This window comes from Neolamprologus brichardi, chromosome 14 (genome assembly GCF_056152115.1).
Source record: "Neolamprologus brichardi isolate AB-2024 chromosome 14, ASM5615211v1, whole genome shotgun sequence".
Lineage (NCBI taxonomy): Eukaryota > Metazoa > Chordata > Actinopteri > Cichliformes > Cichlidae > Neolamprologus > Neolamprologus brichardi.
This window is the reverse complement of record NC_142117.1, coordinates 32,349,554-32,375,000: the sequence shown is the minus strand read 5'-3', so window position 1 is coordinate 32,375,000 and position 25,447 is coordinate 32,349,554. Positions and strand designations below refer to the sequence as shown.

At 38.7% G+C, this 25,447-nt stretch overlaps 2 protein-coding genes across 4 annotated transcripts in view; both read right to left on the bottom strand.

Annotated features, from left to right (window-relative positions):
• The window catches only part of gab2 (GRB2-associated binding protein 2), a 41,198-nt gene extending 22,924 nt beyond the window's left edge, over positions 1–18,274 (bottom strand). For both annotated transcript variants that reach the window (XM_006796641.3, XM_035910260.2), the window contains exons 1-2: positions 17,928–18,274; positions 3,703–4,003 (exon numbers count right to left, since the gene is read on the bottom strand). In XM_006796641.3, the coding sequence (XP_006796704.1) occupies positions 3,703–4,003; positions 17,928–17,999 (373 nt within the window). In that variant the 5' untranslated portion in view covers positions 18,000–18,274. The remainder of the gene's footprint in view (positions 1–3,702; positions 4,004–17,927) is intronic.
• A 641-nt stretch (positions 18,275–18,915) lies between these two features.
• Positions 18,916–24,479, bottom strand: nars2 (asparaginyl-tRNA synthetase 2, mitochondrial). Of its 2 annotated transcripts, none has more exons than XM_035910262.2 (15): positions 24,435–24,479; positions 24,163–24,359; positions 23,116–23,225; positions 22,891–23,011; positions 22,651–22,791; positions 22,482–22,562; positions 22,269–22,363; positions 21,930–22,062; positions 21,333–21,431; positions 21,190–21,227; positions 21,025–21,091; positions 20,778–20,915; positions 20,555–20,652; positions 19,217–19,243; positions 18,916–19,128 (listed from the first exon to the last, which is right to left on the bottom strand). In XM_035910262.2, exons 2-15 carry the CDS (start codon positions 24,322–24,324, stop codon positions 18,984–18,986), a joined length of 1,455 nt encoding a protein of 484 aa, XP_035766155.2. In that variant the 5' UTR covers positions 24,325–24,359; positions 24,435–24,479; the 3' UTR covers positions 18,916–18,983. The 2 variants fall into 2 exon arrangements, with proteins under 2 accessions (XP_035766155.2, XP_035766154.2); XM_035910261.2 differs by having other exon boundaries at positions 24,163–24,356; positions 24,435–24,470.
• Between the last annotated feature and the right edge of the window lie 968 nt (positions 24,480–25,447).

The following is a 25,447-nucleotide window of genomic DNA, read 5'->3' as shown; positions in this document are numbered from 1 at the left end:
ATTGGGCTGCATGCAAACAGGCAGTTTCTTCCAGCTGGAATGTGCTAAAAAAAATAAAAGAACTACCACAAGGCAGGAACGTGTTGTCAGAACGGTACTGAAAAATTTCAACAGCAGTTTTGGTTATTAGCTAAAATATAATCCAAACTACTTACATCCTTTTTTGACCATAATTACTGGCACTTCTGTTGGCAGTCAATTATCTGTGGTTGACAAAAGCCCAGCTGGGGTCACTAATGGCAAAGATACTTCCGGCTGCTCCTTTATTCACATAAAGAAGCCATAGGGCCTAGCTCCTAAAAATTTTTAAGAAGTATTATATATATAAAAAAAATCTGCTTTACACTACTTACTACATTACTTTTGTATTAAAGCAGAAATGTTCAGTTTCATGTATTATTAACTTGAATTAAGGTTTGCAACCGTTTTAGAAAAAGGTTCATATTTTCCCCACTTAAAGAGAATTTCACTAAAAATGTTGTGGTGACGGTGGTTATGCTGTTGAAATACAAGACATTTCCTCTTCAGATGCTACGAGACACAATGTGGTGACAGCACTGGTGAGTTTTTCTGATGTTCTGGACTGGGTGCAGTTTGTACTTTGCTGTTAAATTTTTATCAGAGCAAAAAATTCAAAATAATGTGCTTATCTGAACTCTTCTAAAGCACAAGGCCATACTACTATTCTTGACTCTTCATCTACTACGTGACCTGAAGTCAGGCAATTGTTCAAGGATTTATGAGTAGGCACATTTGATGATTTTTGCATTAAAAAAAACACATGATTAGTGACTTTACAAATAGTAATAAAATAGTAATTAAAAGAAGCACATTACTATAATGTGATGTCAGTAGTGCAATACTGTTTTGTAACGCACACAAAAAATTCAAATGTAATCTTTAAACAAATAAAAACTTTGGATATAGGGTTTGTAGAGCTTTTAAAGCCCTTTAAGGTAAACTTTAGATTTTGCTCTGTATAAATGAAGGACTTTACAGGGTACATCACTGGATCTTGGAGTAAAAGTTGTTTTTTTTTTCACATCGAGTCCGAATTCTTTACTAATTGTATCAACATGCCCTTGCTTTTTCAACAAGACAGCAGTACTGAAAGGCAAAATGTGCAACCCTAGCTAACTGCACAGTGGGCGAGTGTTGATAGATGCAGTTGAAGATGTGATCATTTATTTTCACTGAGACACTGAGAACAAGCTGATAGCAAACAAGGCACCAGGCAGGCGGTACTACCAGGAAAGGAAGGATGGATCTGCATGAAAGTCAACAACTTACTCCCTGGAAAATTCTGACCTGTGCACGAAACTCTTGTGTAAAGCTAGTTTTACAAGGAAGTTAAATGTGGACTGATCTTGAGATGTGTGTGGTGATAAATTTTTGTATCTAGTAACAGATGGGAAAGAGACCAGGATGAGGAGGCAATGCTTTTTAATTTAAAAAACAAACAAAAACACACACACACACACAAACACACACACAAAAAAACCCCAATAGATTTAGCTTGTCTGGGTGGGGGAGGAGTGATATACAAAATGTTTTAATCTTCAAAAAAAGACTCCTTTTATATCACACATAGCTACAACACCTATTCTATTGTTACGCTCCATTTTAGCCCCTGTATGCCCCTCCCAGCACGTCAGCACACATGATAATTAGCCAATATCAGTTATTTATGTAACCACGGTAACCCTTTGAGGTACTGTTGACTGCGAGCCATCAGTGTAGCTGCTAAGAATACCCTGTAGCCACAGGTGGCTACTAACATTTAGAGTGGTTATTTTGCATTTAAATATTGCAAAAATAAAGTAACGTGTTAAGCTTTAACTCATGTAAATGGTTATTTTTGTTGTCATAAAATCTTCACTTCAGTGGTTTACATTAGTGTAAATGGGCAGCTTTTATTTCACTACTTTAGGCCCCTATAGTAATTTTGTCATCTCCACCAGTACTGCTGTGAAAACAAGCCAGAAGCATGACTGTATTAAGTCCCGTGACCATTTTTTTCATGGTAATCAAATTTTGCTTGCTGTTGTCAATTATCACCCCATCCAATCATACACTGAACATGACTTCCACATAGCTAGCCAAACCAAATATGGTCACTTTCAGTTCAGAAACAATACCAAACGCCAGGACAGCAATGACCAAAATGCCAAATGCAAAGCTTAAAAATAGTAGCCGACAAACGGTACTGTCATGAAGGGGAACCATGGGAGCACAAGAATTTTTAAGAAAGATGAATCGGATAAAATCCCCCGAACAAACATTTTCATGCCCATCTCCAGCATTAAAACACTTGAAGTACTTATTAGTTCTAGTTTGCCGTGCTAATTAAAATCAGAGTTTATATGAAGATGAAAACCCTCAAGCACAAACAATACCAGGAATCGAGATTCCTTGAAGTGGCTTTTCAGAGAATTCACTCAGACAAAAAAGGATGTTAAATTACAATTTATCATCTAATAGTATAAAAATAGAACCTGACTGTCACTGACTAAATAGTTCTGTGAATACAACGAAATAGTTACTTCCCTGTGAAAAGGCTGATGTGGTGTGCACACTAAAGAGGCTCTACTCACTACAGCAGTTGTCATGACACACACACTTTCCAAACCCACTCCCTTAGCCTTACTCTGCTGGCCATAGTTGATACAATTTCAAATTCATCACAGGACTTTCATAATTATTGAACGCGAACCAAAGAGCTCTCCTCATGATGTGAGGATTATTACACTCTTCCTAGTTGTTTTTAATTCCACACCTGGTCATATTGCATGTTACACATGATCAACCATGTGCACAAAGACTAACGTCCACCAGCTGCCAGATGGCGGGAAAACAACAGCAAGAATATAATCTGGATAGGTTGGAATAAAAATAATAAAAATGCAGAGCATCATGAGCTATAGTAACTGTAGCTACATATTTATATTTACTGTAACTATGGAGATATTTTTACATACACCAAAAATCTTGATCTATGGATTGTCATCTATAAAGGCAATCCATTCACATGTACAATGGATCGTAACTTAAGCGGTACCAAAATCTATATCAAAAACAAACTTTTAAAATATCTCATAACCAGAAAAAAACATTCTGGATATAAAAAAGTCGAGGGATGACCATTTCTTTAAAAATAAAAAAATTATAGGAAAAATCTATATCAGTCTCAGACAATGTGTCTATTTATTTGACAGAAAAGTTGCCATTGACATTATGCGGTTAAATCTCTGTTCAAAGTTCCAAAAACATGGAAAAGTACAACAGAGGATTCATAAAAGACAGATGACTATATTCTGCTTTATAAAACTGTTTTAAACTGTATACATTGTTATATGATTATTTTTGGAGTGTTTATTTATTAAAAGCATTAGGTGATATTTTTAAGTTTTCCTGAAAAGCAGAAAAGAAGCAATGCATCCCTTTAACATCTTAAGTGAGTTGTTTTTTGGTTATTTTGGTCTGTAAAAGATTTTTTGAAAATTTGAATTCAAGGCAGACTAAATAACAGATCAACAGCAAATTAATTGTCTTCGCTAGCCCAAGAGATAATACACGGCAATACAAAGTAAAATTCTCAGAGATTTATTTTAGTGAATTAAAGATTTTTAAAAAAAGAGGATAGAAGGAAAGAGAAACAGAAACCGAGGCTGATAGATGAGCAACTGTGTTTCTGTTCCCTACCGTGGCTGTCGTCCGACTGGTTGAAACCACACAGGTGGCAGATGGAGCGGACCCACTTGTTCATCTCTTCCTCAGTCTCAGCTACAAGATAGAAAGTGCGGTCTACAGTCTTGATGTCAAATACATAGCTGTCCTGGAACTCCTTCCTCTTAAAGGTCAGGCCTGCATCGACCTGCTCACAGCACTGCAGGTCGATCACCCGAATGGGCTTCTTAGAGTGATCATTCTTGTAGTACTCCAGAACGTCAGGGTCACCACTCATGCGGCCACTGCGAAGTATAAACCAGCGTTTCTTCCATGCCTGGAAATGAGATTGAAAATGTAAGAACGTGAATCCAGAACAAAACAAAGCAAAACGAAACACAAATACCAAATTATACAAAAGTTTTATTAAAAAAAATATATATATATATACACAGACATATATACAAAAATATATACGTTGTCATAGATACATATATATGTTTATATAAACACACACAATATATAGTTGGACTGTAAGCGTTGCACAAAAAGACAAAAGCTATTTCTGCACATACGCGGTTGTGTGTGGTTTGTATGTGTGTTAGACACTGTGGGGTGAGGGGGCAGCAGGTGTTTGCTCTCTCCCAACGTATTTCCTGTGCCGATATCCCTCCTTAGGCTGAGACTAGCAGCGCTCCTCTAACACAGCTTCAGACTGCAGCCTCCTGCCACCTTAAAAACTGGTAATTCACGCTCCTTCGGTCCAATCAAAATCATGCCACTTCTGCAAATCATTGCGTCAATTTTTGTCTGAGTGTAAATAAGCATCATGCATCGTAACCACACGAAAAGCAGCAAAAGGTTCATATTTGATCATGTAAACAGCTACAATAACAAGGGAACTACAATGTCACACATTTCACACCATTAACATTGTTGTACGTATCAAATGGAAACAAGTAAAGGAAGGACGATGGCTTTCAATACAACAGTTCAATGTAGTTTTCCAGTGGCTGTCTAAAGGGACTCTGTGTTCTCTATGTTCAGAAACAAAAGAGGAAGATAGACCAGGAAGGCAAAGGAGGAGTAAAGGAGGGTTGGGGAGAGTAGGGGGAGACTTTTGGACATTTGCCATGATGCACTTCTGCAAGGCAATGTCTCACGTTCAGGCTGCTGACACACAGGATTCTGCAAGCACTCTCTCTCTCTCCATCAACACAGACACTGCTGCAAGGCTAACACCTCCCCCCAAACAGACACACACACACACGGCAGAAAAATGGATTGTACGGATGTCTCTAGTGCCTTTCAGAAAGATTCCGAACCTCCTTGGAAAATAAGTATGCTAAATGTTTTATTTAGTCAAGACCATTACTTCTGTGATGCAGAGGTCAGATTAAAGGATGAAATAGCTTTGATATCTTTACCCTCCCCATGAAAACAAGCCTCAAATGCCCAAATCCTTATCTCCAAGATAGAAGACACCTCCTACATTCTGGATAGCAAATTAAAAAGCAAAAAAAGCATGAAGTAGTTACATACATGTATGGATAGCAACAGGGACCCATAAAGAGATTAGACCTGTTAGTTTTATGAAAAGGTGGTTGCTACTGAAAAGTAAAACTTAGGAGAGAGCTGCTGCAATGCCAGCCTACATGCCTGGTCCAACAAAACGACCTAGACTGAATACTACTAAGACGAACAATCGATCACAGGCCCTTTGAGAGACCTGGAAAAAATCCAACATGATATTCCTTCTCGACTTCTCTAAGAGGCGTTAAAGCAGGCTGCATGTTCTTGATGCCATTTAGCACCTTTAGCCAAAAAGCTTAGATGCTGAAAAACCAGAAGCACGCCCACAAAGTAGGAAAAAAAACAAACTTCAAAAGGCACAACCAAAACTACATGTAGAAAATAGCAACTAGTGCAGCTGTTCCAATACCTCCACCCCAACTCACTGAAAGTAAGACACAGTCAGGTATTGAAGTACTTTGTGTTTTAGGAAAATGGCCATGGGGTGATACCGGACTTGCAAAAGGTAACCAATGTTATCAAGCTTTTGAGACCAAGAGAGAAAGTACTACTAATTTAGCAAAGCACCAAAAACACCAGGACCCAGATCTGCTCGAACAGTTCAAGGTGGATGAGTTTCAGTAACAACAACTAAAGTATTATCCTACTCTCACATTACCATCGTGAAATGAAGTATGTCCCATAGGCTAAAATGTTTGCAACAGCTAAATGCTTAACCTTATGTAATGTAACTAATATCACACCTTGTAGTAACATTAGTAGGCCAATATTTCATTCTGTGCCCTGTCAACAAAGTATAATGTTAACACTTTAAATAAATACATTTTTAAGCACATGGGATAATAAAAATTTTGTTGTGTTATCAAAATGAGTATTGAGAACTGTGTAATTCTACGCTTATTGGTTCCACCTACTATATTTGTGTCATGATCTTCCTAAAGCATAGTCATACTTTCTTTGATCAGATGCACAACTGACGCCTCCAAATTTATTTCAAAGATATATCTTTCTAAAGAGATTTAACCAAATGCATCACTTAGAATTGCTATTTTATGAATTTGCTGTGAGGTGTTCCCATTTTTTTTATAATATGTACTTTCTAAAATGTTTCACAAAATAATGTGTTAAACAGCGGTGTTTAATTACGATAAAGTACATGAGGAATGACACGTTATAATTCGCTTTCTGAGACAAGCGTCATCATACCAATGGTTGTTTTGACATTCTTTCTTGAACATATACTCTTTTCAGTTTTCTTCCAGGAAGTGCAGATTGTTATCTTATATTCGGCGTCTAACTGAAGTTCTCCCGAGGTACTAGTTTGCAATACTGTCTGTTTATTTTCTTTCAGACTGATAAACTGATAAAAGCTGTAGGCAGTATTATCTTAATAGTCTTGATAGTACAGCTGTGCTGCTGTACCACTAACCCCATATTCAGGAAGTAGAAAGAAGTGTGAACAAGATAATCAGCAGCATCTTCGTGAAATGTAATACTGTGAAACATGTATTAGGTCATTTCTTGCTATGAGATGTTTTTTTTTAATGTTTACTGATACTGATCATAACAACAAAGGTTGTGTGGAAACTATCAGCAGTGATACTCCTCAAATTTGCACCTAAATGCTTCTGTTGGCGTATGAACTTATTTCACAGAAATAGAAACACAGGGGAGTTATCACACTCCCCCAAAAGAACCAAGCAGAGCACCATTTAAAGAAAAATGAAAACCACAAACAAAAACAAAGTTCCGCAAAGCTCTTTGATTCAATGCTATTACAGTGCATTTAAAAAATCTCCATAACTCTTGCAAACTCCATTTAAATATTTTTGCCTTTTCTGGAAAGACAGAGCATCACTTAATTGAGACCTGGAGAACTGCCCAGTTTCAAAAGGTCAGTGCAACCCAGTTGGGTTATTCCAACCAGCACATTAAAACAGGACAGCTCTCAACAACAGAGTGAAGAAAATTTATCTAGAAATCTTTATGCTAATCAGAACATTACTCAGTTGTTGTGAAATGAAGCTGTTGCTTACGAACAAATCACAACTCGCATAAAATAAAGGGGAAGACTAAAAACAAGTTACACGTCATGTTAAGCTTCCCACGAAATGCAATATTATCTTAATAATGCAACTGGCACTGTAGCCTCTTTCCCAGTGAACTGAATCATAAGGGAGTGAGACACAAGGAAACGAGCATACCCACCCCACTGCCTGTACTACAGAGCATGTCTAAGCACATCAATCATACCGTAAGTAGTGGGAAACAAGGGCTGAAGCTGTAAAATAGTCTGTATTCTCCCATCTCTCTAAGCTGGATGAGAGATGTGTTTAAGATGCATCAGTGTTTAGCAACAAAAAAAAAAAAAGGGCGGGGGGTGTCTCAGCACAGAAATAATGCCATAAATAACGCCCTTGTTAACAACTAGACCGGGTAGTTCATGGGACCAGTGAGAGAGCTCTAGGCCAGGCCACTGATCACACTCAAATCTAACATGGTGACAGAGAGCTGCACCATTGTCTGAGCAGTGTACTGCAAACTATACAGGACATGTGGCATCTCCCATGTACTAGTATTATTTCATCAAGTCAAAGTCTAATAAAGAAGAAGCAGAAAACAGGACAACACAAAAATGTTAATGCTAGTGAAAGCACAACAGCCTAAGTTTACCCCTCCCCCCTCCCCTGCATGAGCACTTTAAGGTTTCCAAGAATTCAATCATCATTATTCGATCATCCAATAAAAGCTTGATATTACCTTGTTTCAGCAGTGTCGTTTGTCCTGTGCTGATGGCAGCCGGCTACAGATACAGAAACAGCAGCGGCATACAAAAGACAATGTGTGCGTGTACTGTAGATGGATAGGAAGGAAAACACTCAATACCAAAACCATACAAAACAATTCTATGACTGCGGTTGCATCTAAAAATAGGACTAAAACTAGCTAATATTGCTGGCTCCTTTTGTTATTTAGGATGTTTTTTTTGGCAGACTTTGAAACCAATTGTGTAGGAAAACAAACCGACTCAGAAATAAGCTCCCACTTCACAGAAATAGAAGGACGCAGTTATCTGGTATGTGTTTTATATCAAACTAAGCATCATAAATACAGTGTCATCCAAAAATGTATTGTACTGGCTCGTCTACTGTAAAACACAGTAAAAACAGGCTCTGTCTGATGTACGCAAACAAATAGAGCCTCGCAGTGCCAATTACACAGTCTAATGAACTTAGAAATGGCCGTGGCCTAAACAATTATCTAAGGTGTGCCTTTTACAATACTACGGCAATACGTAGTGTGTGGTTAGTAGTAGGCTGTGTCAACAGGCTGGATGGCGTACATCAGTCAACATGTTTTTAAATGTGCATGAGCAAACAGTCATGACAAACTACGCTATCCAAGCTAGGGGTTAGAATAGTCTTGTTTACATCTGGTACTATTAAAGGAGTGAAAGAGGAGACAACAGGTTGTGTTTCTTTGACTGTGCCTCCTCTGGTTTACCGGATGCTGTAGTACACACACACACACTACACAGCTGCACAAACACTGGCACTGTAGAGCTGCAGCAGACCCTCTGTAATCACCCTGTGTGTCTTTGTGTACATTTTCTAATCTACTACCAGCTTTTATTATGGTCACGTTGTGGAAAAGGGAATTACATCATGTCATCTTTACTTGGTTTAAGCTGAACTGGACACCTCGGCCGGCGTGCCCTTGTTTAATAGCGCTCACACACTAAAAACACCTGAGCGACGGCACGAAAACAAACAGGTGCTTGCTCATTGCCAGTGAAGTAAAGTAAAAAGTGATAAACAAGATTCGCTGGTCACTTTTACCTCCCATGAAAACGTATTTGTGAAATTTATTAATAATACTAGGCAACAAGGAGTGCTCATACAGTGTTAGCATGATGTAGCGTTTCATTTCACTCATCCTAAGCAACTGTCAATTATAGTAAATATTTATCCTAGAACAGTGAAATGAAGGAGGAATATTTAATACACAATACTTTAATTTTTGTGCCTGTCATATGCTGCTTGATTATGGTTTAAAAGAAAAATCTTTCAACGAAAGAACAACAGCGAGGATGACTTTGCAACATGTGAATTAGGAAGGACAATGGTTAAAATGACCGTGACTCTGTGAGTAAATGCCTAAACACTTGTGATTCCAGTTTATGCGAGAGGAGACAAAGCTGGATACACAATGACAACAGAGCCCTGATTATCCAGTTCCAATCAATAGCAGGTCACACATAACAACACATTGTAGGAGCAGGCTGGAGTTTGAGCAAGTGAGGGAATGTGATCGAGATTAAGCCGAAGAATAGCACACGGCCATCTACACAGCACAAAAACACAGCGTAATCTGAATTATTCTCGAAAACTCCTAGAAAACAAAACAATGACATACTCAACCTGCAAGAGAGGAGCATGATAATCCACTAAAAGTAAGTTTGTCTTGTCTGTGCTTAAAAGGTACAATTCATCTGTATTTATCTATACGACATCCATTTATATAATCTTACATAAGCCACAAATGGTTCTTTGGAAGCTGTAGAGTTTACATGGGTTCTACATTGGCTCTGAGTAAGATGTTAAGCAGACAAAGTTTATAAAAGACATTCTGGAGCACTTGCAATAAATTCAGGTTACAAACAAAACGTGCCAACAGTATGCATCGTTAGCCGCTACATTTACTGAGTGGAGAAGAGTGGGATGCAGCTTTGTCCCGGCCTTGTGCCCAGTAAGGTAAACATGAAAAAATGTTAAACAGAAGAGTTTCTGTGAGTATAAACTACTGGGGAATATAGCAAATGCATTAGAGCACTCCTGCAATTTAAATCAAACCACTCGTGTTTCCCAATAGTCAAAACACTAGCCTTGGAAGGACAGCAGCTGGAATACATAACACATAAAGATAAGGCCTAAACATGCCCATAAATTCTCGTAAGTTAATAAAAGGTCAGAGGTGAGCTAGAGACTGCAAATACAGACTAGGTCCTCTGAACACAACTTCATATGCAGAGCAGAGCCTCATACCTTTGAGCTTTCATAACATTTTAGCAAATAGGATTCCAAATACCACGCCATCACATCACTATGACAGACAGCCTCATCGCACAGGTGTGACGATGATCAAGAGGGATGCAACATTTGGTACCTACTGCTCTCATTCACTCGCTTTACGGGGGCGATGATCTGCAAAATCTGCAACACAGCCTTTGAAAAACAACCTCGAAAAAGCTCTCAGTAGATATAATCAGCCTCAATTGATGGTTGAACAGTTGCATCATTATGAAAATGAGTAATCGCTCGTATCAGAAAAAGGCTGGGCTTATTTAGATGAGCCCACCCTGACAGTTTAACTAACGGGACGCATTATCTTTAATCAGAACTCTTTGTGTTGCTTCCTCTGCCATCTGCGTCAGCTTGTGCACGTCTACGCGAATGTGCTGTGAACATCTCCTGATCTTTCTAATTCCTTGCAAGGTGGTTTTATATATCTTATATATAGCGAATTAGACGCCTCTGGAATGGAAGTGGTGCTGTGAGCAGAAACGTTTCCATACAAGGAGAAAATCTGACCACAGTGAGGTTTTTGTTGGAGAATCACTCAAATGGATTCGCAAGCTACATGTCTATGAGGCCATGTGCATCACTGAAGTCAGCCACCGACATTTTTGTCAAGGTTTTACTGAAAGTTTGGTGTAACACAATATAGATGTATTTTTTTTGTTTGTTTTGTTTGAGAATAAGATGATCAAATAAATTAGCTTTTTAATTTCATGATGCTGCTTTTTAATGACCAACAATTTTATTTTATTTATTTTTTTACAAGTTTTACAAGTTCTTTTATTATTTTTATGTGCTCAGTTTTCATGGTCCAGCTCACAACTGACTCCTTTTGCCTTAATGGTAAGAATTTCTTTTTTGTAAGAATCAAAAATATACAACCACTTTGCCATGTTGCTATAATTCGTGGTGGGAAATAGCGTTTGTATTTTTAAATTTGGGAAAAATAACCTTTAAGACTGGACAAAACCTCAATATAAACTTTACTTAAGGTAGCAGACACATGATTTGCAAAATACTAGTAATTAAGCTATAATTTAAAGAGACACCAATGTAGTACATTTAATAAGTGGCACATTTAATGAACATTTTACAACTTAAAATGAATAAATGTAGTTGTTAAATTAGATTTACAAGGCACTAATTCCCAACATCCCGGCTAACTTTACATCCCCAATATTACACAGAGAAAATCAACGAGTCCCTCTGAGCAAGCACAATGACTGTGGGGAGAAAAGTTTCCTCTCACATGAAGAGACCTCCAGCAGAGCCAGACCCAGAGAGGTGGCCCTCTGCCTGGACCAGTTGGGAAAGTGAAGAAAGAAAAGAAAAGCACAGAGAGATGAAAACAGACAAAAATAAAATAAACACTTGGCAGGTTTCTGGGTCCAGCAACAGCAAATCAGGGACAGACCTGATCCAGAGTTATCAATGTCTGTATTAAAAGACATATATTATTTAAAGTTAGGTGCTAAATACTTAACATTTGCTTTATGACTTTTTTTGTGCCAGAAATAATCACGGTGAAGATCCCTAAAGAAATCATGTGGTTACAGTTGCTCCAGTAACAGACTGAACAGAATTACATAATACAACATATTAAAAAGTCACAAAAACAATAATAATATTCAAGAAATTAAATATATATATAGAAAACTGTAAAACGGTTATTTTCACTGTAGATGATGTGCAAAAGGGTGTAACTATTGCACTGTGCACTGTGCATTAGATAGAGACGTTGTACAGGGAGATAGCTACTGGCAGGGATGATTTCCTGTGTCGTTTAGTGGTGCATTTAGGTAATCTCAGCCTCTCACTGAACATGCTCCTGTGACTGGACAGCACGTCATAGAGTCGTCATGGACGTCGTATCATTATCCACGTTGTCTTTTGCATGAACAAGAAACGGAACCAGTGGGAACCAAAAACATGTTTTCAGCAACACTGACATAACAAATAAATACAATTTCTGAATTTTTCAACAAAATGCCCAACTAAAGATAATAAGAGGAGATATTCAGAATTAACTGCCCCATCAAAAACAAAACAGAACAAGCTCAGGGAGGGGGTATCGACCAAGCCTCCAGATTCCAAGATCTCAATCCAGTCGAGCGTCAGCTAATGCACCTGAACAGGCCCAAACCGTGGAAGCCCCAAAACATAACCAGCAGTCAATGTCCCTGCGCCAGACACCACAGGGTATTCCCAGGAGACACATGTCCATGTCTCAACTGATTAAAGCTTTTTTGGCAGCACGAAGGAGAGCTAGAAAATATTAGGCATAGTAGTACACTAGAAGTCTATATTTATACACTGGTTACAAACATTACTCATTAGCTTATTCTTATCTAAACTCAGTTGTTGGAAATTTCAGTTCCTATAACTGGCATGCAATGACTCATCCATGTCTAGATGTTTGTATGAAAGAAATGCCTAAGTGAGGTGCGAATGTAGCGATGATGATGTAAAAGCTTGTATTAGAAAAAGCTTAAGCTTAATTGAGTTATTCAAATATTAATATTTTGTCTTTCTGTCTTTAACTCTTTTAGCATGTGACTTAGAATGATGTGAAAATCATCTATTATTAAAAAAAGCATTGTTATCAATAAAACGTGTTAAACTCCCCCATAGAAGTAGCCAGAATTAGAACACGTGATCTTATCATAAATATAAGACAAAACACTTATTTTTTCCAGTGTATTACAATGTCCTCAAGCAAAATATTTACCAATGCCATATACAGAAACATATGCGTGCTTGTCACTGTTTTCATTATGACTGCCACAACCTGCACCACAACCTCAACCAAAAGTCACTTTGTTTTTCAAACTCCTACAAAGTACTGCCGAAAGGCAATGAGATTCACATAAAACAGAGACGCAACAGCCTGTGTTTTGGCATATTTAAAGCATTTACTACACTTATATTTCATGGTATAAACACATTAACAACCCCTACAAAACTTTCTTAACTGGTAAAAGTTTGGCCAGTGCCCTCCCACCTGTTTTTTCCACACATGGGTGCATTCCTCGAAGCTCATTTCTCGAAGATATTTAATATTGAAATTTCAGTGAACGACACCTTTAAGATCCCACAGTTTGATCAACATCCAAAGAAGTGTGACAATATGAAAAACAAGCTGCTGTTATTAACAAAAACAACCACCTACTTATTTGCTTGCTGACTCAAATGTATGCTAGAAATACACATTTTCCCATCCTACCTTAATCTCAGTGTGTGGTATTGATAATCAGATCATTTCACTGAATGTTAAAAATATTCTAACTTGTGGGCGTAACTTGATTTATACTTAGATGTATGCCTCCGTTTGCTGGTGACAACAGCACGACAGCTCACTTGCTTCAGGAGGGCGATCTAATGATAGTCATATGACATCCAAGTTTGAACTAAACGCGTGATTTGTGTCAATTATTCTACATTTGGATTTAATCAGTACAGAAACTAGATTCCTCTAAATGGAGAAAAAACTCCACACGTGGGTGAACATGAAACTAACCGGCATAAAGTTTATGCATGCACAACTTGCAGATGACGTCAGTGCATTTTTTTCCTAGACTGCTTTTACCACTTGGGTCAAAAATGAAAACAGAATAACCACGAAAGTTGTTTAGGTCAACTGTTTATGATCAAAGTTGTTGTAGTCTGACTCATTTTTATTTGAAGCACCATTATATTAAACCACGTGCGCTTTCTTAAATGTCATCAAAAAAGCATAAACGATCTCACTGTTAGTCCAAATCACAAAAGAAAAAAAAAAATCAATAGGCTCTAATTTCCTTCAGAAGGACGCTATTTTGAGCTCGGCTCTTAAGGCTTTCATAAATGGAAACGCATTTATGTACGACTCACCAATTTAATTACTATTCCTGTCATGGGACTTTTCGCAATACTTCCTGTAGGTACCATCCAAAGGAAGTCTGGCATCTGCTATTGGTAGAATTACATTCTACGAGTTCATGGCAAAGCAGAGTATGGCATAACAAAGTTTCAAATCAGACCATGAAAAATTAAATATATATTTATAATCTGCATTCACTTCATTTAATGGACTGCCAATGAAAGAACACCAGACAAAATATATAAAAGAACAATCAGTATAACCCACCAAGCAAAACTAAAAATAATGAACAGATTATAAAGCAACAAAAAAAAATCACAAGTCAAACACATGAATTCTTTTAAGTGAACATATCGAATGATTTTAGCAAAAATAAATAAATAAATCATTAGATATCAATAGTGTCACTTAAAGCCACCCCAGTGTTGTGGGGGAAAAGGCCCACAGATGAGATGGAACAAGGAAAATGTCTGTGGAGTGCTGGTTGTCTGTCAAAGCAGGAACTGGGAGGTGTTTGGAGTTGACCTCTAAGGGCAAGGACTTCCCAAAGCCCCTCTGCAAAACAACAGCAGACCCGGCAGCTGACAGTGGGACACAGGCTGCTGCTCTGCTATGCCTGCCTCTAAACCTCACCGACTCCCCTCATCTCTCTTCCTCTCTTCTCCAGCGTGCCATCCACAAGGGAAAAAGTGCACAGCCTTTTAAAAGGGCAAGCGGGAGAAAGAAGACGCAAAAGATATCACCTTGCCGATATGATCTGTCTGGAATGTAGCAGCGCTTTACTGTATTTGAACAAACACGTCTGTGATGTCAGGTACAACAACGGACAGATGGGGAGAGTTTAGCAAACAGCAGCTTGATCAGCCAGAGAGCAAGAAAGACAGTTTTTAATGTATGCAGTGTGAGTCACACTGTGCGGGATTAATATAGACAACTTATCATGACACATGTCAATACTGAAAGTATCTATTTAGGAAGAAACTAATGAGGAAGAAGACAAAGATTTTCTTGGCTTCTTTACAACAAGCCAAGAAAAACTAGTGCAAACTTTAGTGTTATTATTTGCAATGTATTGATTTTATAATGGGAAGATTGTTTAGTACACAGCAGCGGCACGTAGAAGATTGTTTGCAGCTTCATATAGCAGACATGATTAAGCTCACTGTCTGACCACGAGTGATGAGTAAAAATTACCTCAGCCGAACTATGCAAGAGGAACTGGGAACACACTGGATTCGTCAGTTGTTTTCATGTTCTCTCTGCTTATTCTGGACGTTGTTCAAAAAAAGCAGCTGGGCCACTCCCACCCCCAGCATTAAAACACTGCCCACCTCTGGAACCTCAATCAGCCCCGAAGAGGAGATAAACTCCAACCAAGTGATTTACATTTAGACCGTGACTTTTTTTTTTGGTGGGAAAGAAGTGAAAATTAACCACACGTCTGCAAAGCCACTGTCACATGTTTGAGAGGGGCTGCATTTGTGAAGTGAGGAGCTGTTGTACAGTAAGTAAGTCACTGTGGCGAGTGATTCACATATACAATTAGAAAACCTTAAACTATGACTAGTCATCACATTGCATAAACATGCTGTCTCCTGTCTTCTCCACTAGTTGCATCCATGCTTTAACTGGGAAGGTTTTGCTTTGCACATGATTTGCATGTCGGGCCTGCAGTGGTAGTACCAGTTTTTACTCTCGCCCTACACCGGAGCAGATTCTACACTGCACTAAATGAGCTATGTGGCATATTTTCAGAAATCATGTGTGGAAGGTCGCGGGAGACGATAAATACAACGACCGACTACTTCATCAGCTAACTACTGATTAACAAACACAGGCCTCAGCTAGTTTGGGAAGGGCACGGTGGTACAAATGGTTGAATATTGACAGGGAAGTTGTTATTAAGGATTAAGATATATTTTCATAAATAATCCCCTCTGATTGGCACGACTGAACTGAACATTTTAACATAAAACATGGCAGTTACTGCTGCAAAACAACACATTCCTTTCACCTCTTCTACTGACCGATCAAAGTTGCTACCACGTTCTCAAGCGCAGCACACCTTCAGGAATGTCTGGAGTATTGTATCTGAAAATACCCCGCTACATTCACGTAATTGCATCAGATGACAGCAATACTGGTAAATAAATGGCCCTGATTGTCCATATAGCCTGACTTTAAGTGGAAGGAATGTCAGATGGACAGATGATCGCATTCACAAGTCTGCCTGTTCTGGACACTCCATCTCATGACTCTGTTTTCTGGCTGAAACAGTGTTTGTGTAGTTGTTTATAGGTTATTTTTCAGGGTGAGAAGCAGTGTGAGAAGGGCTCCGAGGCTGCTCCCTGCTTTCTTGCTTGCAGTCCATTATGTGGGCTCTATCTTGCCTTGAGAGGTTTTTTTTCTCTCTCTCTCTGGTTGTTTATATAGTACTGTAACCAAGCAAATTTTTTTCCTCTGTAGTATTGCAGCTGCCTTTCCATACTGTCCATGGTGGTCTCTGTGTAAACATTAGCCAGCTTTAAGTGGAAGACAATGACTAAATGACCGGACAGCATCTGAAGACATTCAAGGATGGATTTCCAGATGAAACAGAGAGATGACATCATGGCAAAATCAGCTAGCAGGAACACGGAGAGGCCTGGTAACGTTACACCATACAAAAACAGTGGACAGCTGTATTTATAGGAGATTGTCTCATGGCTCTATCTGCCTTCATAAATCCTATTATCTGATTTGTAGCCATTCCCCTGCCTAGCATCCAGCAAGAGACCAGCAGCTTTGGCTTATATAGACTTATCAAAGCACTCAAGTGTTGTGACATTAGTTGACTTGGCTAGGATGAAAACTGGTCACATCAGTTGTTGATTAGACATTACCTCATCATATTTGGATAAAACCAAACGACAGTTTGCGTGCATCTCAGCTCTTTAGCCAAAATTATAGACAGCTGTCATCTATTGCACAGGCTTACCTCCGTGTTATTATCATACATCCCAGCGGGTGGCCTTTCATGTAAAATCTGCTGGTATTTCATGATTTTAGTGGACTCCACATCAAAATTAGGACTATAAGACTAAAGGACAACTTCCATCACCATTTTTTACTAAATGATGTTGGTTTTCTAAAATATTGCGAATTGTCTGCTGTTTACAATACAGAAGCAGTTAAGTGAGGGTTTAATATCAAGTGGACCTTGATGGGATGGTTCAATAAATCCTGCATAGAATCAATAATGTAGTGCTCAGTATCCTCTTGTTTTGGTTTGTCTATATCTATGTTAGATGCACACACACACACACAACTGTACAGTCAGAAAGAGTGGAAAGATCACAGGAAACACAGAATACTGTCTCATCTGTGGGACATGAAGCTTTTAAAACTTTGCCCCTTTACACGCTCTGTATTCACTGTTCTGCCTTCAGGCTTACAGACCATCAAAGATCAGTAATCATTACAAACATTAGTTTGTTCACTGTGCAATCGGATTAAACCCAGTGACCTTTGAAAACATTTTTGTATTTATTATCATTTTTTGTTGTTGTATATTAGTCGTTTCTTTTATTATGCGGGCGTGATGCTGTAAACTGTCTTCATGAGGTCTTTACGAGTTAGAAAAAGGATGCACCGGCTACAAGTAAACTATACGAGTTTGACAGCAGTTAATATCAAATGACATGAACACAAAGAGTGACTTTGGCAGAGTGAGAAAGCAGACAAATCGGGTAACTTCTGTACCGATCAAACTTCTAAACGTAGACAAACTAAACGGAAGTGCATTCACTTACATATCTTCTGAGTTTTTTCTCCGGTGGTGATTTTCTCAGCCAGCCTTGGAAGATGATTTCTCCACCGCTCATGTTTGTCAGTGTCTGCTGCTTCTTCTCGCTCTGAAACTGCGGTTTGCCACTAGTACATGATGGCTCCTTAGGGCTTGCCTGTTCAAAGTGCTGTCGGGGTTTGGCTCTCCCTGCTGCTGTCTGCTCCCCCCATTTGATAAAAATCAAAGTAGTGATGGTCGGAGATTTAGACAGTCGCTCCCAATGGTACCGTGTAAAACAAGAGGCGTGCAAAACGGTGCGATTCTGCTTTTAGGCAATTACGCACGACCGGCTGACGAAGAGCCGCCGCCAAACTCAACTGATGCAGGGTGAGGAAGTATCATAGGGTGTCTGCAGTTTGTTTTCCTTAGATACCACGCCCACCGTGAATAGAGGGATGGGCTGCACTGGGATGAACAGGATGGGGGAAGATCTGCTACTAAACAGCTCCCCAAGCGACTCCAGATAAAACAATATCAATTTGTCTCTAACACAACGAGCAGATCTAGAAGCGATTTTCTGTTATTTCAAACCCCGTACATTATTTTTCTCTAAATAATTTAATTTTAAAAAAAGTGTTGCATGAGCCCATAATGTGATCCAAGTATAGTTCGATATTATGACAGACAGAAAGCAGTTTCTTAACTTTCTGCGTTTTGGAAAAACAAATAATATGGATTCAGGTAACAAATTTAACTTAGCAAAAAAATTGGCATTTTCACACTAGTTGAAATGGGAAAAGGCACCATCTGGTGGGAAGTTAACATCTTGCTCTTAAAACCAACCTTGTTGGAAAAGTGAACCAGAAAATTAAAGTAACCAGCTTCCCTAGGAAGTATTGCTCATGTCATCAAGTATTCCTTGAAAACTAAAATGCATCAATTCAAATTCTGGCAATGAGCAATTCCGATTATAGAAGCAAACAGAAATAAACAAAATGAAAACAATCCTGAATATTACATTTATTTAATGTTTTCAAGACATACATAACTTTAACACATCCAAAATGCTTGAATTGTTTTTTCACAGAAGACAAGAATGAGAAAATCTCGGGAAAGGAACGACATCTTTTATGTTGTCGACACCAAGAATGCATTGCAAATATCGCTCAAATCCCAGTCCAAAGCCGCCATGAGGGACAGAGCCAAAACGCCTCAAGTCCAGATACCTGCAAAATTCACAAGTGTTTTTAGACTTCTTTTAATGTCCATTAAAATATCATAAATATACAGATGTTTTTACTATTATTACTTTACCAGCTATAGACGTCGTTTAATCCAGCCCTGGAAAAAAGTACAATAATTGACATGAGATCAAGTTCTACAATAAATGCATGATTTCAATGGTTTTGTCCACTGCTGCATGAAAGTGCCACACAAATGCTCTGTATTTTGCACAGTACAATATTTTCTTTTTTGTTTACAAACATCTAAATTCCTTTATATAAATTACAAGAGATGTGATTAAAAAGTTACAAGACTCCGCCCATAAAAATAGAAAAACAATAATTTATGTAAAGCTGTCTGAACTCACCCATCAAGGTCACCTTCTTGTTAAACTCTGGACCACTTGCAGCACTGCTTCTAATTTCATATTGCTCCCTAGATGGCCTGTTCTGACCACCTGCGCACCTGAATTTTCAGCGTGAACCTTAAACTTGTGCAAACATCAACGTCCGTGACACAACATTTATGTCAAGGATCCTCATTTGTAATGGTAGCTAGATCTCTGGGTAAGACCCAGCGACCCACAGGAGATTTTAGTGGATGCAGTGTCGATGTCTGAAGATGATCTATTAGGTCAGGAGTGCGAGAGCAGGCAAGGTGTTTTTTGATTTATTCCTTTATTTTAATTCATGTGCGAACTGAATTCCTCCCCCAGGGTCAGAACAGCAATGCAGAGTTCTACAGTAACATCCTGAGATATCTGAGAGAGGAATTCCAGCTAAAATTACTTCAACTTCAATGCCAAAATGTACCTTCACATAGTGCAATGAAACATTTTGTTTGGCCACAGAAACGCAGGTGCAGCGATATTCTTGCCAGATTTGCCCCTCTGCAACTTTGTTCTCTTCCCAAAAAGTTAAAGGTCACCCTTTTACCATATCAGAGGAGATCCAGCATGCATAAGTATAAAGGGACTGAAAACAGACACAACCTTGGACAGGAGATCAATCAAATTTAGATCAGGTATGGTATCTTGATTTTTATGGGCAGAGTCATATAACTTTATGATCGAACTTCAGAAATAGCATGCCATAAAAGTTTCCTTTCAGTGTAATATCTTTAATGGGCAGTGAGGTAAAACACTAAGCCATGCAAAATAGATGCTAACCCATCTAGTCTGATACAACAAGATGTGTCAGAGACAAGGGAGGAAGGGGGTGAGGGATGGGGGTACGGCGCATTTTCTTTATTTTAATCAGCCTCCGCAAGACTTAAACTGCACCAGCTGGCCCGGAGTCTCACAGGCAGGATTATGACTGCTCTGAATGCATTCAGGAAAAATTCTAAAGCAATTGAGGATAAATTGAAAAATGTAGTCGAAATCTTTTGGCATAAGCCTTCCTATACTCGTGGAGTATGAATTCTTACTCTTCCAGCCGAGCACTCAGCAGATTCAGCCTCTCCTCTCTTAGGGAGCCCCCACAGAGCTCTCCAACTCCTGGCACAAGAAGGTCCACTGCAGCTGCCTGCACAACAGTCAAAATCAGCTCAGATATGCAAATTACTGAAATACCCTAACTGACATTACAAAGAAGGAAATGAGAGGTTAGATCATTCATTCACCCTGTTATACAGTATAATTGACTCTTACTGTACGCTCAGGATGATTCTGGTTGTCTCTTGCGTAAAAAGGCTTCAGATCATAAGGATAATCAGTGACAAAGACTGGAATGTTGCCACAGTGTTTCACCAGGTACTTCTCGTGTTCTGTCTTAAGGTCACAGCCCCACTGTAGAAAAGAAGAGCCGTGTGGAATAAACTTGTTGTTAGCAAGCAGAGTGTAGAGGAATAGATCTAGTTTGCAATATCAACATAAAAATGTAATCATTGCCACTCACATCTGTTGGGAAGGCAAATCTCTCTGAACTGCGGCGCAGGATGTCTATAGCTTCTCTGTAGGTAATCCTTAGAAAAGGCATCAAATATTCCTTCAACTTTTATCTCCATATTATTTATGTGATCCATTTTTGAATGTGATATATACAGAAAAGGAGTAGACTTACACAGGAAAGCTATTCTTTAGCATAGCATCTACAGTGTCCTTGAGATATGTGAATGCAAGAGGAAACACATAAGTTGAGCTAATAATGAAGTCAGAGTAATGGCTGGAGCCAGGTTATGTCCCCAAGTGTCCTTCAGGACTTACCCTGTGCCCAGGAGTCACATGCTTGTGAAACAAATCCACATCCTCCACACAGTGAGCCAACACATGCTCTGTGGCAAATCTGAACATGTCCTCCATAACCTAAGGAGCAGGCCAAGTTTAATAATTAAAGCTTTCCCAGGCAACTGTGCACAAGGGCAACTTTAAAAGTCACATGAGGAATTTGCAAAATTTGAAGTTCAGTACACAGAAATTATATGATGACATCAGTTCAGTTTATTTTAGATGCTTTTCTAATCTCACTGATCACACAGAACACTTAATACTACAAGCCACAATTAACCACACATGCATACAACACTTTATTTACCTCAAATCACAACCACTAACCTAGCAAGCATGTCTTTAGACTTTGGCCTAATATAGGATGCAAACTTTCAAACAAAAACTGACAAACAGAACAGCAGACATCGGTGAATTTGAAATAAGGGAAGCCGAATTAATCTATAACCAGTACAGAAATATGTAGTATAGAATAAAAAGTTAACAGGCTTAAACATGTTATTCAATGTCCTGTTTGACTGACAAATAGCATTTTGTATCTGAGGTCGAATACAGATCAAATATGACGTAGCTAACCTTAGTGAGATCCTCTAAGGACTGTGTGAAGGAGATCTCTGCCTCTACCATGTAAAACTCAGCCAGGTGGCGTCTGCTTTGGGAGTTCTCTGCACGGAAAGTTGGTCCAAATGTATAGACTTTAGAAAAAGCCCTAGAAGAGTATGAGTTACAAGTAGAAACATACTTTAGTGTACATAGCTGAATATGTAAGCTTTAGAATGTGCAGAAATTGATAAAGTAAAATGAGAGCAAGAAAACCAATACGATTAAGCATTTAACATCCAATAGTTATGTGACAACAACGTAAAGCAAGTTGATTTCTCCTGTAATTTGTCAACTTTCTGTAGTTTACCTCACCCTGACATCACTTCCAAATGAAGTTGTCCAGACACGGTCAAGTAGGCTGGTACAGAGAAAAAGTTCTCTCCTTCTGCATAATCTGGGCCTGATGGCTGTGTTAAAAGCGGGGATTTCAAGTTTTCAAACAGTGTCATAAATCTGCTCAGACTAAAGCACGGGGCTTTAACTTAAAAAAAAAAAACAGAGCTGTTAGTGTGTTTAGATGCTCACCTCAACCTGAAAGAGCTCCCCTGCCCCTTCGCAGTCATTTGAGGTGATGATTGGAGTGTTAATCTCTACAAAGCCATTGTCCTGGAGGAAAAAAGGTAAACAATAAAAAAACCCCACAAAAAACTCTTGCTCGTCATTTTTTATGAAACTCCTCCACTGATGTTCTCACCTTGAAATATGAGTGAATTGCTGCAGTGGCCTCACTTCGTATCCTCAACAGGGAGCTAAAAGCATTTGTTCTGCACCTGAGATGAGGAAACTGGCGAATATACTCAAGGCCATGTCGCTCTTTGATTTTAAAGGGAAAGTCCTTAAAAAGAAGAATATAAAACAAAATACAATAAAACTGTGATTCCTATAGCAACCATATAAACAGTTACAAAATGTGTAATGAGAAATTTGTTCTTACCACAGGGTTACAATCTCCAACTACATTGATTTGCTTAGCATCAAGTTCAACTGGTTGTTTTTGGTGTGGACTTTTCTTAAGAATGCCCGTGACTTCAACAGCACTACCAAATGTGAGCAACCTAAATTTGTGAGAAAAACAAAAGAATATTCTAAGCATGCACTTTTCATGTCAGAAACTCTGTGGCAAAGGATTGTCTATAGGGAGTAATGGCAAAATGCTTACGGATCACTCAGCTCTGAACTTGCGACAACCTGCAATGACTGCAAGGAGCTCCCATCATTGACATGGAGAAAGACATTGGCTTTCTGAGCTCTAACCGAGCGAACCCATCCCTAAAACAGAGACACAGAACAAACTACGCTCAGCTATTCCATCTGGGAAAACAAAATGTGCACATTTTGCATACATAATCAGGATGTTGGTAATTTGAGAACTCACTGCTTCTTCTTTCTCAACATGGCACATAAATGCATAGAATGTGGTACGGTATTATTTGAAAGTAAGTGAGAAAGTGCAGCATTAGGCGTTAGGGTATGGGTGTTGTGATGTACTGGTACTAACAATAACCATGATCATTTCAAATGGAATTCTGAGATCATCAAATTGAATAATGAATTAATAATATTGCACTTAAGCAGATTATTTGTGGATTTTGTTTACATCCGATATGTGGAAGTGACCTTGGGCAACATATTGTGAAAAGAAAACCCCTCTATGAATGTGTGAGTGGTCAATAAAACTAGAAAGATGCTACAAAAACGCAGCTCATTTATGTTTATACAGTTATTTTTATGGACTCTTTCTCTCCACCTAATAATACACTTGTTTTGAGTGTAACTTGGAGGCAAAACAAGATGTTTTACTACAGTCGCATAGCGGCATAGTGAAAATATGATAATGTGGTGATGTAACAGATTTTCAGCTAGTGATGGCTGGGAGTCAGCAAAAAAATATTTAGGGTTAGCAGTGGTTAACTTTCACAAATACCAGTTTAGTTTGTCGCTACTTAAGTTCCACGCATGCACTCAGTCAAATTAGCATAAAGTGTTTGTTTTTTTTTTTACAAAAATTGTTATTTATTTACTACCTACAAGTTTCAGCAGAATTTGCATAAGGGTCAAGATTTGTTTAGCAGATTCTTAGCAATCACATATCACAAGCCACCATTGTTGTGAGTTAAGCTGCAAATGAGCTGAAGTTCCTGCGGCAGGGTTGATCGCACAAATAAGCGCAGTTACCAGAAAATACTAACCAATAAACATAACTTACCTGAACTTTGATGTTAGATCCTAATTCTGCCCCAGACAGCGCTTGGGACACTCTTAGTTTAGTTGGTGTATTCTTACAATAATGTCTAATACCTGCCGCTATTCCCCGAGATACTGAGGTGGCTGATGCAAAAGAAAGGACTTTAGCTGCCGACTGCAACATTGTGACAAATGCTGTTGTTTCAGACGCAGAACCTGCTAAAAGCACAACATGCTACTATCACAATCTGAAGACTCAGAAGACAATATATTTAACAGGTGTATTAGATGCACCGCATTTTGTCTGGAGTTGACTTTCAGATTTCACGCTGTCTGAGAGTGAATGCAACGCTTCCTGTTTAGGTCTTTCGCCATTCGTCCAATCCAGTCACGTGGTTTATTAACCTCCAATCACGTTTCTGTTTCTTGCTGCAGGGAGTTGTAGTGTTATTTAAAGACGAACGTATAAAAAAATTACTCAGGAGGGTTGGGATTATTATTTTTCCACAGACATTGTATTAACATTGGATTTTTTAATTAACAGTATAATTTACATTGTTTAGTCGTATTTATTTATTTATTTATTTATTTATTTTCTAACGGGGGAACCATAAAACATGACAATACTATACACTGTTCAAAGCTTTGTAAGAACCTTTGCTGCAATGCCCCTCTTACTCCCCATATGAGTAATGACAGTGCGTAGATGGATTTTGTGATCTTGGATGTAAAAACGTGTCAAATGTCCCATTACCAGCTAAAATAAAAAGAAGGAAAAAAAATCTCTCTTCAGGTAGATTGGTAGAAGATTTCATGCAAATGTCAGTCAACCCCGCTAAATTCCAAAATATTTTCGGCTGTAAAGCGAACACATGTGGAGTGAGTCAGGAGTGTAATGAAGCAAGCCGAACAGCTATCACAGCCACGTGGAAATGTTCTTTAATCTTTCGTGATGTATCTGCCGTCAGTGTGGGGTTCATTTGCGCGTAAACCTCGTTAATTCAATACCCACAACGACACTGGGTCTCTTCCCACCATTTGCTGCTGAAGTAAATCAGATCACGCCAGCAATATAATAAGATGCCATGGACTATTATTCACCTGGTCTCGCCTGTCAGCTTTGGAGCCCCTGACCAGAGCCGGGTGTCTCCACCTCCGGCTGCTTATGACACATCATCATTAAACTCAACATGATGCATTTGAAACGTTAGCAAGGTCATTGATATTAATTATCTCCAGCCTGGATGGAGCAGTTATGTCCATGGCCTTATTTTAACAGGAAGCAGAACAATTCTATTTTTTGATTA